Source organism: Pelobates fuscus, chromosome 1 (assembly GCF_036172605.1).
Source record: "Pelobates fuscus isolate aPelFus1 chromosome 1, aPelFus1.pri, whole genome shotgun sequence".
Classification (NCBI taxonomy): Eukaryota; Metazoa; Chordata; class Amphibia; order Anura; family Pelobatidae; genus Pelobates; species Pelobates fuscus.
The window spans coordinates 56,127,708-56,147,851 of record NC_086317.1 but is presented as its reverse complement, the minus strand read 5'-3'; the positions used below and the strand labels follow the sequence as shown (position 1 = coordinate 56,147,851).

The window sequence follows — 20,144 nt, the reverse complement described above, 5'->3', positions numbered from 1 at the left end:
ATTACAATATATATTATGCTTTTCAAATAGTCAAAAATGTTCCCTTTATAAAACATTTACTGTGGTGGTGATGTGGCTTGACTGTCGATGTAGCAAGACCCTCAAGCACAGTGATCCATTACTGAAGCTTGTTAAAATCATTACCCTCGGTTTACCATCTATTCTTCTGAGCACCTACTTAATTATATAGATCTTCTCCTTTCCCTCTCACTTACCTTATAAAGGCCTCCAACAACAAATCGAAGTCTAAAGGGACTCTTTCTTGCAGCCCACTCACTTACTTCTGGACGCTCTTGGAGGTGCCTCAAAGTGTATGGAGATGGTTTAAGAGGACCCGGGTGTGGGAACATTGGACTCCTCCTCTTTGTGTTTGGACGGTATGTTGCAGATTTTAGCCCAGATGAAGTCTGATAGGAAGTTCCTTGCCAGTGAAATTGAGAGTAACACTCAGTAAATCCAGATGGAGATCCAAGCGTTGGGTGATCAGACAGCCACGTTGGAAGTAAAAGTAGAGGCGGCCGCTAAGGCCCAAAATGTTGTAATGAAGCACTGTTCTGAGTGTGGTTCTCGACTCAACACACAGGAGGCAGCTCTTAAAGACCTGTCGTAATAATATTAGGATACGTGGAGTCCCATAGGTTGTAGCGGAAGGACCCATCTAGAACAAGGTACTCCAGATTTTTAAAACCTTACTATCTGAGATTCCAGATTTGAGGTGGGAAATTTACAGGGCTCAGTGTTCCCACAGAACCCCATGTAAAGAAGGAGAGCGGCCAAGTGATATTATAGTAAGGCTTCACTATTACAATACCGAGGACGTGATTGTGTAGAGGCACGGAGGTCTCATTCATGGGTAAACCTCTACAAGTTTTCCAGTATCTATCCCCTAGTATCATTCTAAGGAGGTGACAATAGAGACTGATCACTGATCAACTACGCTCCAACCATATTCACTTTGCCTGGAGTCACCATTTTAATGCACAGGCTTTCCCTTAGGAGACCCAAATAATTTTTTTCAAACTGTGGGTTTAGAGATGCCGGGTGTGGTCTCACCCTTATTTCAGTCTAAAGAACCATCTGCTCCACTACCGAGAGAATGGTATGAGGTAAAATAACGCTGAGTGCCTTCAGATAATTATTGTTCTCTCTCCTGTAAAATTAAATCCTTTGGGATCTAGGGGTCTGGATTGATACAGCGGGGTGTGCCATATTGAGTTACTAAAAAAATAGGCTCGGCATGGACTTTTGGAAGATCCCCCCCCCTTTTCCACTGACCATTGGCTGCCTTTCTTGTCTCCCTCCCTCCCCCCCCCCGCCACCAAACTCCTGTATGGATAGTTACTTGAATTTTGGTTTGGTAGGATTTTAAATAGTGACTGGAAGTATTAGTGTCACTTTTGTTTGCTATTTGTTTTTTGTGGTGGCATTGTCTGGTTTACTTATTTAATACTTCTTATGTTGAAAATCTATGGGAACATCACCCTGGTTTGTGACTGTGTCTGCCTGGAGCCCTTGCACATCCAACTCCATCACTGGAGAAGTAGTTGGTGGATGGAAGGGGGAGGGATGACAGGTGATGGTCTGATGGTGGGTTGTTTTTATCTTGTATTTATTTATTCATAATATATTTTGCTATTTGTTCAATACACATTTTATTTTGGCTTATGTTGCGGAGGGGGAAGATATATTTTGATATATTAGGTAATGCGCTGGTATATGGGTTTTTATTAAAAAAAAAAAGCCATAATAATGTGTTTGAGGGAGGGAGATGGCAAGGTGGATAAGGGGAATAGGGAAATAGGAAAAAGCAAAAAGGAATTAAGATGAGAAGACATCCAATATGCTCTTATATTATATATACTTCTTATACTTCTTCTTAATCACACCTCTGATGCTCGCCTTCAAGACTTCTCAAGGGCTGCACAGTTCCTGTGGAACTTGCTTCCCTCCTCCATTAGATACTCACCCAGTCTCCACTCCTTCAAAAAATCATTAAAAACCCACTTCTTCATGAAAGCGTATCAACAATATTCCTTTTCCTCTATCTGACCACCATCTGCTGACTTTTGACATTGGCATACCTAAGACCCAATTGACACCACCATCTGAACATCACTCTCACAGAAACCTCCAATGTCTTGACCTAGAGCATTTATCCACTAATCTCCAAACTCTCCTTTTACCTATCTCAAACCTCACCTGTCCTAGTTCTGCAACCTCCTTCTACAATTCCACCTTCTCCTCTCAACTAGACATCATGGCACCTTGTACATTTAAATGCCGCAGCCCCCCCCAACAACAACCCTGGAACACCAAGCTCACTCGATAACTCCAAAAATGCTCCAGAAACTGCTGAACGCTGTTGGAGAAAGTCTCACTGTGCATCTGACTTACTCCACTATAAATTTATGCTGAGCTCATACAGCTTGGCTCTTTCCTCTGCAAAAGTTAATTACTTCAATACCCTCATAACCACACTCTCCCATGAACCCAAACGACTATTTCACACATTTAACTCTCTTCTTCGCCCTGCTGTACCTCCTCCACCTACTAACTTGACTGCCTCAGACTTTGCAACTCACTTCACTGACAAGATCTCTACAATCAGAGAAGAGATCTCTCATCTTTCTCCTCCCCCTTGCAATACTTCCCCTAACTTCACTCCCTCTGCTGTTCTATGTTCATTCGCACCCGCTACATTGGAAGAGGTTTCTGCTCTGCTTCAGTCCTCCTGCCCCACCACCTGCTCCCTAGATCCAATTCCTTCGCATCTCATCCGTACTCTGTCTTCTTCTCTTTCTCCACCTCTCACTAAAATTCTCAATCTCACTCTCTCCTCTGGTATATTTCCTTCGCCCTTCAAACATGCAACTGTAACCCCAATTCTAAAGAAGCCCAATCTTGACCCTAACTCCCCATCCAACTATCGTCCTATCTCACTACTGCCTTTTGCATCCAAGATCCTTGAAAGAATTGTGTTTGCGAGATTGACAGACTTCCTCGAATCAAACTCTCTGCTAGACCCGCTTCAGTCTGGTTTCCGCGCTAAGCACTCTGTGAAAACGGCACTGACCAAAGTATCCAATGATCTACTCGCTGCAAAATCTCGTGGACACTACTCTATCCTAATTCTCCTTGACCTGTCTGCGGCTTTTGTACACTGTTGATCATCAAAAGCTTCTTCTCATCCTTAGCAATATCGGTCTACAAGATATTGCTCTCTCCAGGTGCTCCTCCTACCTCTCCCAGCGCTCTTTCAGTGTTTCTTTCTCTGGTTCTGCTTCTTCTCCCCAACCCCTCTCTGTTGGTGTCCCTCAAGGTTCAGTCCTTGGTCCCCTACTGTTCTCCATCTATACTGCCTCCCTTGGTAAACTCATTAGCTCCTTTGGCTTCCAATATCATTTCTATGCAGATGACACACAAATCTACCTGTACTCTCCTGATCTCTCCCCGTCCCTCTTGACTAGTGTCTCTGACTGCCTCTCTGCTGTTTCTAACTGGATGGCTGCCCACTTCCTTGAACTAAACTTGACCAAAACTGAAATTCTGGTCTTTCATCCCTCAGGTGTTGTTACTCCTGTATCTGTCTCCCTCCAAGTCAATGGTGCTATCATCAGCTCTACTACGCAGGCTCGCTGCCTAGGTGTTCTCTTTGACTCTGACCTCTCCTTCAAGCCTCATGTTCACTCTATCGCCAAATCCTGTCATTTCCATCTCAAAAACATTGCGCGCATCCGCCCCTACTTAACGCCAGATGCGACTAAGGTGTTGGTCCATTCCACTGTACTTTCTCGCCTTGACTACTGTAATCCGCTTCTCAGTGGTCTTACGTGCTCCCAACTTGTGCCATTACAGTCCATAATGAATGTGGCGGTGAGGCTCATCTTCCTGTCCGCCTGCATCTCCCATACCCTTCTGTCAGTCCCTATATTGGCTTCCTATAAAATATAGAGCTCAATTTAAAATTCTGGTTCTTGCTTTCAAATGTCTACATAATGCTGCTCCCACCTATTTATCCTCCCTTATACACAAGTATGTCCCATCTAGGCCCTTACGATCTGCTGACGTTTATCTTCTGTCCGTACTCCCACCTCTGATGCTCGCCTTCAAGACTTCTCGAGGGCTGCACCGTTCCTGTGGAACTCGCTTCCCTCCTCCGTTAGATGCTCACCCAGTCTCCACTCCTTCAAAAAATCATTAAAAACCCACTTCTTCATAAAAGCATATCAATTAAACTCTTAATAGCTCCCAACTGATTCCTCTTCTGCAACTGTCACTAGTCTAATACTATCCTTACCTTTTGTGTCATTTTACCCCACTCCCTCTAGCATGTAAGCTCATTGAGCAGGGCCCTCAACCCCTTTGGGGGAGCCCTACTCACTGGTCCATGTGAGTTGATCCCCAGATATACTTTTAATCTTGTATACCCTGTGTATACAGATAGTCTGCACTATATACTGTATATTTTTTCAGAGTACTCAGAGAAGATCCTGACTCCAGTGCAGTTGCTAGCGCACTCCAACTTCATGGTATCTATTGCTAATTTGTGCAACTGTGTGTCACTTGGTGGTAGTGCAGCAGCACTGCAGATATTCTTAAGCGCTTTGACTCCATCTGGTTTTTCACTTTATGCACTTTACTGTTTGTTTTGTTTCACTATTATAACAATTAAGATTGTTTCTCTGCATGTAAAAGGCCCTAAGAAATGGAGATTGATGTTTAGGGAATTGAGACGGCTCAAGCCAATATTGTTTTTCTTCAGGAAATGCACTTAAATAGATCTCATGTGCTTTTCCTCACAGACAGATTGTTTGACAAGCTTATACCTTGAATAACAGAGTGAAAATCCTGATTCATAAGCGTTGTCAATTCCAGGTGTTAAATACCCTAAGGGATACAGAAAGGCGATTGATACTTGTCTCGGAGACATTAGGTTCTCATAAACTTTATTTTCTCAATCTCTATGCCCCAATGTTCCTGATTCTGAAATTATTCACCCCTTCAGACAGACCATTTGCTTATAGGGGTCAACTGTAATGCGGTCTCATTCCCAGCAGAGGATAGGAATTCTAAGCCTGGACATTTTCGATCTCAGGGCTGGGAGAGTCAATTCTAGCAGTTCATTAATTATCATAAATTTGTAGAGGCTTGTGTACAGCAACCTGAAGAATCTGATTATTCATTTTATTCAGCCCCCATGACATATACTCATGAATATATATGATTCTGTCTAATCTTAAATTAGTTTCTTGTCTTTATATTCTCAAATTAATAATATCATATGTTCAAATCATACAGACATTGCAGTCTTTATAAAGGGCCTGTCTCCTAATTCCCCCTGTTCTTGGCATCTCAATTCTTCATTGCTTATGGATTCTACTTTCAGGGAGGAAACTGTGCAGGCTCTCACAAACTATTTTATGGAAAACAATTTACCTAAGTTATAAAGCTATAAATTGGAATTAGAAGTGTATTGATTAAAATAGCATCCTACAATAAAACAAAATCTGAACCCTTTTTTGATCTTCAAAAATCCATTTGCAAATTTGAATTGTTACATAGTACCTTATCTGATCTTAGAGCCTGCTGGATACAGATGAAAGCATTGCTTCTGGACAACATAACCTGGCAGATGAATTTGTCCCGGGTGTGTTTCTAAGAGAGGGAGATAGTAGCCATTAGAGCTTCATCTTGTTCCCTGGTTTCTTCTTCTGTTGAGAGTTATAGAGGTTTTTTTCTAAATTATATAATCAATTCCCGGATCAAGGTGAGAAGAGCTCAGGGAGGGAAGTATGGTTGGAAAAATGTCTTCACAATTTGAGCCTTCATTCCAATCCTACGGACAAGTTGGACTCTCAAGAAGTGAAGATTAAATCAGCTGTCTGTTTCAGGGAGGTCTAGATGAGTTCAGTGTTTTTGCTGCATATGCAGGAAGTTTTAAAAGAAACCCGCTGGACTGGAAGCCTTCTAGCAGACTTAATATTAGCAAATATAATTCTTATCTGTAAAAAGGATAAAGATTCTACATTGGTCTGCAATAGTCCAATTTCTTCAATAAATGTGAATGCAAAGATCTTAGCCAAAGTTTTGGCTGAACATCTATCTCTGCTTCTTCACACTTTGATCTATCTAGATCAGGTAGTTTTCATCCCATGTAGGCAATTGTATCAGAATACCCAAGGAGTTGTAAACCTTGCATGGTATCTGGAGACAGGGAAAGTGCTTTTGATGCTCCATTCATTGGATACAGAGAAGGCGTTGATATGGTTGCCTGGCCATATTTGTTTTGGCTGTTACAGATTTGGGGTTTTCCAGATTCCTTAATTATGATTATTCAAGCGCTATGTTCTAATATTCATGTACAGTTACAACTTTCTGGTTCTAATGGGGTTATTTTTGGGCTACATAATAGCACTCAACAAGGCTGCCCCTTTTCTCCTATTTTGTTTGCCCTCTCATCGAAGCCTCTTTTACTTCGTATTAGGAAAGCTATCCATGTGGGTATTGATCAAAAGATCTATAAGGTTGCAGCTTATGCTGACAACATTTTGGTAACTATCATTAACCCAGCCCAGTCACTCCTTCCTTTGTTTTATTTATTAGATCAATTTGAAATACTTTCAGGTTATAAAATAAACTATTCTAAATCCAGTGCTGTGCCCCTCAATGTCTCAGTACATGAGATAGACCATTTACATACAGACCTTTTTAGGGGTATTTTCTTTATTATCTAGGGGTGAATGGGCAAAAAATTTGGTTCGGTTTGGAAATTTGGGTAAGTAAAAAAATTCGGCACTTCGGTAATTCGTCAATTTGATTAGTTTTGGCACTTCCGAAATTCAGGACTTCGGCAATTCTGAATTTTAAAACATCTGTAGGGCTACCTAACCGTACCCCTACCCCTAACAACACCCCTATCGCTACCACTAACCATACCCCTAACCCTACCCCTGTCATCATTCACATAATTTTCCCTCTCTCTCTTGTTTTGCCACTTTTCAGAAAACCAAAGCACTTCAGCACTTTGGAAATTCGGCACATTGGCATTTCACCACTTCGACATTTCAGTTCGGTTCGGCACTTCGGCACTTTGGAAATTCGGCACTTCGGACATTCAGAAGACATTAAGATAAGCTGCTGTTACATTCCAAAAATATAGGCTTTTAATAGGTATGTTGAAGAAAGATTTGGAAGGTTGGAATGTCAAGCCCATCTAGTGGATTTGTAAAATTCATTTTATCAAAATGAACATCCTGCAACTGCTTTTATTTTTATTTTAGGCTCTGACTGGATCACTAGGTCTGATTTGGATGGATTGCAAAAAGCCATAGATGTTTTCATCTAACATAATAAGCATCTAAAACTGGCCAGAAATCTTCTTTATAGCCCAAGAAAAAGAGGAGATTTAGGTTTTCCCAATTTGCTCTTATATTACTATGCAGCACAATTGTCACAAATAGTTTGTTGGCATTCTCCCCCTGATGAGCATTGTTGGGTTGACCTTGAAATGGGTCTGATGAGTCCAAATTCACCTTTATTTCATATGTGGATCTATAAATCCTCTAGGGCAGTATTGCATACATTATGTTGAGAACAAAGTATAAGCTAGTTAATATCCCTTCTCCTATGACTCTTTAAACAGTAAATTCATCCCAGGTATGAGATCGCTCATCTTTAAAAATCTAGCCCATATCTCTGGTGGAAATCCACAGATTTTATCATCTATGGGCAGGGGGAGAATTGATTGTTTTTCTAGCTTTAAATTGTATGACACACCTGACAATTGTGGATTTCTTGTGATATCTTCAGATTAGGGACTTTGCCCAGTCTTCTGGTATTAGGGGAACAGAACAGTCTCCCTTCACATCTTTTGAACAATTATGCAATACAAGCAACAGTAAGACATGCATACTCTCTGGCTTTTATATTCAATTATGTAAGGAACAATATGTGTGGGAAACTTTGAAATATGTATCTCACTGGGAATCAGATTTGGGGGAGGATCCAGATTATGAGGACTGGTCTGATATTTGGGAAGCAACTTCTAAAAATATATGTATGTGTGCTTTCTCAGGAGCAGATGTTCAAAACTAGTTGTGATGGCATGTTACCCCTCTTTTCCTGTAAATAGGTAGGAACTCAATGGATCTTTGCTGGTGGCTATGTGGCCATATGAGTACATATCTACCTATTTGGTGGAAGTACCCTAAATTAGTTGAATTGTGGAGAATAGTTAAAAATCTTGCTATGGCAGCTCTTCAGAGACAGATAGATTTCTCTCCCAGGGTATTTTTACTTACAAGGCCTGTTGAGGCACTACCCAGATAGTATAATAGTGGTGGCTCGCAGATTGTTGCAGCCAGTTGGCTAAAAGTTGACCTATCCCTGATGAGAGAGGTTATCTTGAAGACTGTGGAAAATCTAATTATGGACAATTTGACTTTGAAAGTCAGACATTCCACTTCTTCCTTTTTGAAAGTCTGGGTTTATATGATTAATGGAAATTTATTGAGATGCACACTTTGCAGTTATAGTTTAGGGATCACAAGCCACAGCACTACACCTCCCCATTCCATCCCTTCCTTGTTCTTTTTTGTGTTTATTTTTTTTTTTAGTGATACTAATTATGAGGGCAACTGAAGTCTATACATTCTTGTGATATGTGTGAAATTACATAGATCATAGATGTTATATTTGCTATACATTTATATTTATGATTTGATAACACATGCTCTTGATTTTTTCTTTTGTATGTTTTAGTTTTACTGTTAAGTTTATATCTTACTATGTGTCTCTTGTAATTTCAATTGAACAAAAAAAGCATTTACTGTAATTGTAATTAACACTGTAAGTCCCGTGTAATGAATCCAGGAGCTGGTTCACTTAAAAAGGCTTTGTTAAAATTCAGGATGAAAACATGGAATTTGTATATATGGTGTGTATACCTTTAAATCTGTCTCAAATGAGATAAAATTAGGTGCACGCCAAATACTATACTTTTAACAAACAGGAAATTAAAATCACCTTCCAGTATAGGAAACTGTTTCCTGTGATATAATAAATCAGTGTAACACTGATACGTAGTGACACAATAATATATGGTGTGTGTGTCTTTAAATTTATGATCTATAAGTGGACAGAATATATACCAAGTGGTGTATTTAGAAGTACGGAGATATATTATTTGGTAGAAATATGATGAAGATGACTGTATTTCATATAAATGATTAAAAATCAATAAAATCCAATGAATTCCAAATGAAGTTAAAGAATAATTCAAAATTTATTAGAAAAAAGGCGCCTATATCAGGGCTTTCAAAGTGGTAGAGTATAAAAATATAAAACTACATAAAAATGAATAAATATAAGTCAGGGACGTTTTGCAAGATTGTTACCAGCACATCTGTGTAGGTTGTTCCGTTTTTGTAGTGAGGACCAGTTAGGATGGATGTGGATAGTTTGTTGCTCTTTCTGCCGGCTGTTTGTGAGGTTGGCGTGCGTCCCAGACCTCACTCTGGATGATGCACGCTGTTAGCCGGCGGGTCCCCAGATCTCGGAACACTCTACGTTTGATGGAAAAATGCTGCAGCTGGATTCCTGGTCTGCGTCCGTACCCTGCTTACTTCTTTGTGGTCTGTGGTCTAACGCGTTTCGTGGGTGTCAGCCCCACTTCCTCAGAGACGTGATGAGGATTCTTCAGTACACTACGATTTTTATATAGTTCTAATTGGTGTTAATTACATTGATTGTCACTTTACTTTGCCAATTAAAACTTTGCATTTAAGCTGGTGTTTAGTAAACACACTGAAAAAAACTTAAATTGGAACATATGTTGTGGTGTACACAGTTATTACGGCTAATAAACAGATAATGGAAAACATTGGAAATAACATAAAAAAGTGTATAAAATATATAAAATATATCGGAAACATCAGAAAATACATCAGGAATACATTAAGAGTACCTTAAAAGTGCATTAAAAATGCAATAGAAAAATGTAATGTCATGTAATAATAAAACATAAAAATGCAATACAATACAATAAAAATGCTGACACCCACGAAACGCGTTAGACCACAGACCACAAAGAAGTAAGCAGGGTACGGACGCAGACCAGGAATCCAGCTGCAGCATTTTTCCATCAAACGTAGAGTGTTCCGAGATCTGGGGACCCGCCGGCTAACAGCGTGCATCATCCAGAGTGAGGTCTGGGACGCACGCCAACCTCACAAACAGCCGGCAGAAAGAGCAACAAACTATCCACATCCATCCTAACTGGTCCTCACTACAAAAACGGAACAACCTACACAGATGTGCTGGTAACAATCTTGCAAAACGTCCCTGACTTATATTTATTCATTTTTATGTAGTTTTATATTTTTATACTCTACCACTTTGAAAGCCCTGATATAGGCGCCTTTTTTCTAATAAATTTTGAATTATTCTTTAACTTCATTTGGAATTCATTGGATTTTATTGATTTTTAATCATTTATATGAAATACAGTCATCTTCATCATATTTCCACCAAATAATATATCTCCGTACTTCTAAATACACCACTTGGTATATATTCTGTCCACTTATAGATCATAAATTTAAAGACACACACACCATATATTATTGTGTCACTACGTATCAGTGTTACACTGATTTATTATATCACAGGAAACAGTTTCCTATACTGGAAGGTGATTTTAATTTCCTGTTTGTTAAAAGTATAGTATTTGGCGTGCACCTAATTTTATCTCATTTGAGACAGATTTAAAGGTATACACACCATATATACAAATTCCATGTTTTCATCCTGAATTTTAACAAAGCCTTTTTAAGTGAACCAGCTCCTGGATTCATTACACGGGACTTACAGTGTTAATTACAATACTTCGTATTTCAGACAGTTTTAGGTGAAATTTCTGTCTATATCCAGTTTTTGAGCTCTTCACTTCAAGTCAGACTCCCTCATCCCTGTGTGTTGCATTAGGCATACCAGACCCATTTGACTTCATTTACTGTAATTGTTTAAAGATACTACTATTTTGGTTTTGGAGAAAAAGTAGGTCTAGTTCAAGTGGTGTGATGCAGCTCAATTAAGCATTAAATTCCATAGTTATATGGTTGCATAGGCTAAAAAAAAGAGACTTGTGCCCATAAAGTTCAGTCTTTCTCCCATCTGTGTTTGCTGTTATCCTAAAGAGGCAAAACAACCCAGTTTGAAGCATTTTCCAATTTTGCAACAAACTAGGAAAAATACCCCTTTTTGACCCCCCAGATCTCAGCTTGGATCAAGATGCTATTAGCCCACAAATTATTTATGATATCCCTGAATATTGTGTTTTGCAAGTATTCATCTAGTTGCTGTTTAAACATCTGTACAGACTCTGATAAAATGATCTCTTCTGGCGAAGAATTCCACATCCTTATTTTTCTTACTGTTAAAAAGCATTTAATTTGCCTTAGACTAAATCTCTTTTCTTCCAGTCTAGATAATTTCAGAAGAAAGGAATTAGCTTCTATTTTCAGAATGTGCAGTCATTGCAGTTGTACATCTATACACCTTGTTATTGCATATCTATATTGAATAAAAACATACCCCCAAATAGTCATCATACATCCAAGTAGCATTAACGCACTTGCCATTACAAAGTAACCATGCAAAATTTAAGAGGTTAGTGTACTTCATTAGATTTTTATTGAAGAAATAGAAATGTCTCACATGAGAGATGCTAATATCACCTTTAACAGGGAAAAAAGAAGCATATGTACAGATATTTTCATTTTGGTAACAGATAAGTGGCACTAACACTACAACTGCTATGTTACATGGAAGAACATGTAACTACAAGACGTGCATTAGCACGTGTGTACAGAGTAAACGTCATTCTTTACATTTGTGAATTACATAATTACACATGGTCCTTTTCATTGAGAGATTGTGTTTATTTGAACATTAAAATGAAAATACATGAGGTGTTAAATTCCATATCATATTTAGAAAAAAAGTTTATTTTGTTTTTGCTTCAGGTATGAATAGGAGATGTACCCTCAGTGCAAGATTTTTAATAGAGTTCTATTAAAATATGTTGTATCTAGCCCACATTTTGATTAAGATACTCAGCAGGTTCTTTTAGCTGATTCCTGAATTCAATGTTGACCAATAAACATATTTATAGGAAGCAACATTTCAGCGACATGATTTTTATTTATAAACAGTTCAGTCTTTCAAAAAGAAACATCAAATATTCCTCCTTACATTGATCAACGGACACTGTAAACTGTACAATTGCAGAAATATGCAACAGAAAGACCATCCTTGCTCACATACACTAGACGGAGAATTCTACAAGTGCATTTTTTCCAAAATATTGGTAAATTTACACTTTCTGGAAGAAAAAAACGCTATTTATGTCTGGTTCTTTTGTTATTCAAAATATTAAAAGTAAGTAACATTATCTGAAACAAACATGGGTTCACAATGTATATCCATTATTATTAATTGTATTAATTTTGGGGAGATGCTATAGGTTAATGTGGATATTTTATGCCAGTGAAAAAACATAAACCATTTCTGATGATGGGGTGACTATCTTTAACACCAGTTGAGAAAGCATTAATTATTTTTTGTATCCATTATTTTTTTCAAATTGATTTTACTTATTAAGAATCAACAATAATTTAGAAAAATAAATGCACGCAACGAATATATATGGAATTATTATTCAAGGAAAGCAGATGGTGCTTAACAGTCCACATTTTCCACAAGCATGCAGTTCAAACGTTTACAAAACCATTATTTATATGTGGAAACACAATTTTACATTGCAAATCTCTGTATGACCTTGTAAATTGTCTGCAAATATAATCTTAGTATTAGCAAAAATGTATGATCCACAAAGTTTGCAGTGTTATAGCACTTTAAAACAAACACAGTAATATATATATATATATATGTATATATATATCTATATAATTATATATAGCTACATCATTTCTAGAAAAAAAAACTGGAAGTTATTATAATAACTTTTCAGGCTCTTCTAGTAATGACTGGAATGAAATGGATTCAAAACACAAATTCCCATAATTCAGTGCAAATGCTGCATATGTTTAAGTTGTTATATATCATCAACAGCCAGAAATAATAATACATAAGGCTGTTTGAAGGATGTAACTATAAAGCACTGAGTAATCAGGATTACTGAAATACATCTTCTATTAAGAATTGCAGCCTCCTGCAAAGAGCTCTGTGGTATCCCATCATGTTTTATTCTCTTAAATTTTTTTTTTTTTTGGTATTATAGAAAATTTCATTACACAGCTGCACCTATAACATCTTGGAAGATATTTTTTTTTTTAACATAGCCTCGGAAGAACACTGCATCCCTAAAAACAGAATGTTGATTTATCTTCACTTGCCACCAAGACTAACCCTTGGTAGTTCTGAAAAGCGCTAGAACACTAAGGATTCAAACTTCATGTATTATTTTACAGTATGTTCAACTTCATCTGCCAATGAAAGGGTTAAAATGATGTGTGTCTTCAAGAAAGATATGGTTTTACAGCACAGAAATCACAAAATAGAAAAAAAAAATACTGTAGGGTTTTTGTAAAAAAGGTGGCTCAAATGCCACAAACTTGTCTGTAGTTCTTGAGTTGTGTTAATAAATTGACCTTTTGTTTCATTGTGTCTCTTAACCATATATATATATATAAATATATACATATGATCTATTTGGCAATCCTATACCATGTTACTAGTTTAGCAGCTACTGTACCTCTGTTGTCTTTTTGCCATCGTAACTATATTTAACATATTATTGCATTTTTTTTCACATGTTAGAGTGAATTTTAAAAAAACCAAGCATGCAGTCACATCAATGAAGACATACTTCTTTGAAATGTAATACTGTATATGATTTATTATGTCAACACTCAACCATATCATATTATGTATACTTGGTATATTCTGAAAACGTGTTGCTCTATAGGCATCACTATTTTTTTCTGAAATATTACAGAATAAACAACTTGAAAGTCTTCCACAGTTATTATTAAAGAAACTATCATTAGTATTATATATATATGTTCTAAGACGGAGTCTTGATATCTTTTTTTTTATGTTCTGGATCCACATATTCTAAAATTAAAAACAGACATAATCTCAGCTTCATAGGCTGCCATGTGTTTAAACATCTCTAATCTGGCATTCTCCTATTCAAATATCCAATACCCGGGAGATTGAGGCAAAAGTGTGATTTAAAGAATTTCTCATTTCCTGGCATGGGAATCAAGACAAGAAATGGAATTTAATATTTATTATAGTCTGCAGAAAAAGAGAATTTCCAGAATCTCCAGTCTATGAATAGCTGAGGAAATTGCGATCAGTACACTCCACAGAAATGTTTAATGATTTATATATGGAGAAATCAGTTTTTATTTGCTAAGCAGTGAGATTCAGTGACATGCGAATCAAAATTTAGACTAAAATAATCAATGTGAAAAAAATAAATCAGTTGATGTAACAATATCATACAGCTTATTCCAGTCTAAATTTTGACAGTTGGTTCTCAAGTCAATACAAATCACTGTTAAGTAAATAATACCAATTTGACACTGTAACTTGTACCGTGAAGTTAAGAGTATCAGAAATTCAGTTTTATTTACCATGACATAGTTTAAACCTCACAGAATGCATAGACAGAAATTTAATATAAAGAATTAGTTCGTTTATACATAAAACATGTATCCTTTGTTGTAATGCTTTTTTTTTAACTTTTTCATCAGTTTTTGGCAAATCAATAATGATAAACAATAGTTAAAACTGTCAAATAAAAGTTTAAATCTAAGCAATATAACAATCATCTAGAGCATTACTCAAATGTGGTTGAAATTGAAAACCTGAGGCTTTGCACTGGTTGTTAGCTTAAAGTATCTTTCCTTTAACATTGTGCTTCCATTGTAGAACAGATAAAAAATAGGATGAACTAGAAAAAGGTTTTTTTTTTTTTTTTCTGAACAGTGCTCGGACATACAGACAGAAAATCAAACACAGTATCTACACATAATCCCGGATTTGTATGTATCTAAAAAGATTTAGGGGCATTAGAAAATGGGTACATGTGACTTGTTTACATCCAAAAAGTTAAATATGTATCAAATAATATTCAAGTTGATTTAACAAATGTACTATATACAATATGCTCCTGCAATGCCCGAATACTATTTAATTAAAAAATAAAATAAAAACTACAAGTCTAAGAAACAAAACAAAAATAGAAATTAACAACAATAAATCCACTTAGGCAAAATAAAAAAAATAAATATGGACACTGGTACCAGATAAATAAGATTACAGTCCACTAAGTAAAAGAAAATGGTTAAATAAATGATTTATTTAAACTACAACATACAAGAGGAAGAACCAATTCATTAAACTGAACCTGGGCTTTAATGTAATTCATCTAATATCATTTTTTTAAACCTATTTTTGATATTTGACTACTAGGAATGTTATACATGGCTCAGCCCCATCGACAAAAAAAAAAAAAATACTTAAATGCTATGTTTAAAATGTTAACCATTTGAATGCAAGATCCACTGGGCCATATTTTGCACATCGCTCTGGCAGCCAAACGGTTAAAACATAAATGCCGAATCTATGCCACATTTTATTCATCTACTAAATTTAGTCCCTCTCGAGTGGTGTGCATTTAACAACCAAATAGACAGTACAAAGTATAAAAACATTGCTTGAAAATGAAAATGTCAAACTCAATAAAAATATTGTCAAGAATTTAATAAATTCTATACCTAATTGTATTGACTTTATGACTCACCGCATACATGCATACATGTGAATACATATGCATATACATAGGTGGATATTTATATATGTAGGTGTGCTGGAGATTAAATAGAGATTAAAGGGCAATCTGGAAGTACATTGTGTAAACATAAAAATAAAAAATAAAATGGTTTGTTAAAGTGAAAAAACTTGTTAAGGCTGTATATTCAAGCACTGTATGACTGAATGTTAACGGAAGGAAGGGCATGATTTTTAAGCAATATGAAAAGTCCCATGTTATGATTTGCAATTAAAGTATGGTGCTGTCAACAGCTGAATGTTGGCACAAGCCGGCTATTGATAGCAGAAGTTAATAAAATATAGCGGAAGATGGTAAAAAAATGAATTCTGAAAGATGATAGCCAGTATTCTCCAGCAGTCAGCCTGATAAGTAACATTTAGAGTAACCAGGTTTGCATTTAAATGAAATATTCTTTCTTCTCCTCCGCGTTAACTTGGCTGCCTTCTGCATTGATAATGGCTGTATCTGCATCAGGGGCATCTTCCGCTCCTTTAGCTTCATTTGTTAAATATGTCCCTACAGAGATCAAGATTATAGAAATGGTTGTTAGAAATTTTACTTGTCGTCACCTGTCTCTTGTTTCATTTAGAGATTGATGTGGAGCAAAGCTGCTTACAATACATTACCATATAATTTATATACAATGTTCGGATCTGCCTCAGATTATTTTAATGAAGTTTCTGAATTCTGAATGTTGGCATTTTTGTTCTTACTCGAACAGAAACAAAACACAAACTACTATTAAATAAACATTACATTTAACCTTAATGGAACATTATATGGTCAGGAATGCAAACATTTATTTGATACACTAGAGTGTTGGAATGCAGCATTAGGTCCATGGCCCCCTTCTCTCTGGAGATTAATTGTGATTTTAATCAGCTGTTCTCACACGCCGTGTTGGTCTTGCGCTGGCTGGCCCTGCCTGGCTCTGCCTCTATGGCTGAGATCTTTAATTATTATTTTAGCCAATCCAATGCTTTTCAGTAGGAAAGCATTGGGAGGCTATTGCACATGGACGTCAAAACACAGCCCTGGCCAATCAGCATCTCCTCATAGAGAGGCATCGAATCAATGCATCTCTATGGGTAATGTTCAGCACCTCCATGCAGAGCGTAAAGACCCTGAATGCCAGTCCTGCGCACTGTGCAGCACTGATTCAATAGACTGCCACTAGAGATGTTACTAGAGGGACTGCCACTAGAGGTGTTACTAGCCAGCAATGTAAATACTTCCTTTTCACTAAAAAAAAGTGTTTGCAGTTCTAACGCTGCAGGGACATGCTGTAGACACCAGAGCCACTACATATATATGAAACTATTATGTAAAGCATGCTTTTTTAATAAGAAAATCTTTCTAAAATCTTAAAAATAAGTTGTTCTGGAGTTATTAAAGTCACAAAAGTTATTATGAACAGATAATCCAGCATCATATATTTTTTTTTTTCCGTAACATGATACATAGGGGTAAATTTATTACAGGGACACTTCGTTGGCAAATAAATAAGAATATTTTTTTAGTCCATATATCCCACTGAAAACATGCATGCAATTAATCATGCAATTTTTATTTGGGGGTATATCAAAAGCAGCCAAAAAAGATGCAGATCTTTTTTTCTGGAGCCTTTATAAGCCCTCCACTTATTCCTCAGCCCAGACATTCTGTGGCTGTCCAATTACAGACTTCCCAAATGCAGCTCAATGAGACATATGTGCAAGGCAAGTGCTCTGAGCAATTGCCTGCCTCTTGCATTTAGCTCCACTGACCTAAACAACAAGGGATTAAAAGGACCTGTTGTCTTATTGACAGCAAGGGTAGTGTAACAATGTTAGTTTCTAAAAGTGACAATTTCTATTGAAAAAGTTCTATAAAGCACAACAGCACGCTGAAATGCTTTAGGGTCTGGCATGTCCTTTTAATGCAAATAATTACATTTGCATCAACCATAGGGATTCAGTTAATAATTATTAACCTTTGTATTAATTTACAGACTGATATTTACTTTCTAATCAGCATCTTTTAACCTACATTATTCATAAAGATTTATGTATTTATGTCCTTGGTCCCCTTCTATTTTCTCTTTATACTGCCTCTCTTGGAAAACGTATTGCCTCTTTTGGATTCAACTACCACCTGTACGCTGATGACACTCAGATATACCTCTCCTCACCGGACCTCTCCCCGGCAGTCCTGCAACGTGTCACTGCTTGCCTCTCTTCCATCTCTGACTGGATGTCGTCACGCTTTCTCAAACTTAACCTCTCTAAAACTGAACTCCTTGTCTTTCCTCCTCCTAATACTGATCCTCCTCTCTCACTCTCCCTTCAAGTCAGTGATATCCACATAAGTCCATCCCTGCAAGCGCGCTGTCTTGGCGTCATACTTGACTCTGGTCTCACCTTTGAGTCTCACATCCAGTTTGTTGCCAAGTCCTGTAGGTTCCAACTCAAAAACATAGCCCGCATCCGCCCCTTTCTTACGCAAGATGCTACCAAGGAGCTTGTCCATGCTCTAGTAATTTCCCGCATGGATTACTGTAACCCTCTCCTGATTGGTCTCCCCAAAAGCCGTACTGCCCCGCTACAGTCTGTAATGAATGCTGCAGCTAGACTGATTTTCCTATCCAGTCGGTCCTCTCACACCTCGCCCCTCTGCCAGTCCTTACATTGGCTCCCTGTATCCTATAGGAGTCAATTCACAGTGCTAACCCATACATTTAAAGCACTGAACAATTCCAGCCCCTCTTATATCTCTTCACTGATCCAGAGGTATGCCCCTCCTCGTACCCTCTGCTCTGCCCGCGACCACCTCCTGACCGCTGCTCGCACCCGTACGGCCAACTCGCGCTTGCAGGACCTCTCACGGGCGGCTCCTCTCCTTTGGAATAACTTGCCTACTGCCATCAGACTCTCCCCTAGTCTTCAATCATTTAAGAAGGGCCTTAAAACCCATCTCTTCAGGAAAGCGTATGGCCTCCCAGAGTAATCTCTCCCTTACATACCTGTCTCTTGCTCTCTCCTAAAGGATAGTGCTTTGCTCTCTCCTCCAGCTCTGCTTCACTCCTACTTGATATTTCCTATCCTAATGTTTCTAATACCCCACCTCCTATAGACTGTAAGCTCATTTGAGCAGGGTCCTCTTCAACCTATTGTTCCTGTAAGTTTTCTTGTAATTGTCTTATTTATTGTTACATCCCCCCTCTCAAAATATTGTAAAGCGCTACGGAATCTGTTGGCGCTATATAAATGGCAATAATAATAATAATAATAATAATAATAATAATAATAATAATAATAATGTAAGGACTCATAATAATAAAATAAAATAAAACATGTATAGGCCTTGATTTAATATTTTTGCATAAGCTTTCAGATGATTCTATATTAATGTAATAAATTTTACAGCAACATTTTGGTTTTTGGAATACATATGTGTATTCCTAATGCTATAGTGACCTAGCCACTGGGGTTATTTTACTTACCTTTTACCCCATGCCGCTCTGCTCTCTCTGTGACTGGGCCCATCTCTTTGGCTGAGATAATCAATCTTTGTGATCTCAGCCAATCCAATGCATTCCCATAGGAAAGCATTGGGAGACCATATGATTGAAATAGCCGAGTTTTTACCCGGCTATTTCAGCGGATGCGCCTCTAGTGACTGTTGGTATAACAGCCACAAAGTAATTTAAACCCTGCAATGTAGTCGGAAATTACATCAAATACATTAAATAAAGAAATCAATTTTATTCTAAACCTCTGACCAGAGCTATTGGGCATGAGAATTGCAGCTTTCTGTAGGGATAGCATATATGTACCAAAATCACTTCCTAAGAGGAAGTCCCTTTAATCAATATTATTTGCCATTCCTGAGATGCTGTGAATTCATTAATAAATATTTGTTGAAATAAAGATTTTATTTTTCATATAAGTGATCTAGGTTTATTTTTTATCATTATCAACCATTTAAGAAGAAACTCCAAAATGTTGCTAAATTTCTATTCATATATTATTATTAAAATACATCAAAATAATATATCATAACAAGTACATTTCTTGTATTTTAAATCATTTACAAAGAACGAAATCCATTTCCCTTTCTTTAAAAAAAACATAATGATGTGTCCAAGAGCTTCAGTGAAAGTGAGCATACCTTTATGTCTTGCTAGGTATCGTCCAAGAAGAATAATAGAACACAGTGTAACAAATACAACCACTGCTACTATTCCTCCTATTAGTGCGTGGTCAGTTGCTGCTGGTCCAGTCAAAGCATTGGGATCTAT

The 20,144-nt window shown here is 37.2% G+C and overlaps 1 protein-coding gene across 3 annotated transcripts in view; it reads right to left on the bottom strand.

Moving 5' to 3' along the window:
* Positions 1-11,659: 11,659 nt before the first annotated feature.
* The window catches only part of CADM2 (cell adhesion molecule 2), a 1,213,566-nt gene continuing 1,205,081 nt past the window's right edge, over positions 11,660-20,144 (bottom strand). For all 3 annotated transcript variants that reach the window (XM_063448670.1, XM_063448687.1, XM_063448678.1), the window contains 2 exons: positions 20,015-20,140; positions 11,660-16,381 (listed from right to left, as the gene is read on the bottom strand). In XM_063448670.1, the coding sequence (XP_063304740.1) occupies positions 16,263-16,381; positions 20,015-20,140 (245 nt within the window). In that variant the 3' untranslated portion in view covers positions 11,660-16,262. The remainder of the gene's footprint in view (positions 16,382-20,014; positions 20,141-20,144) is intronic.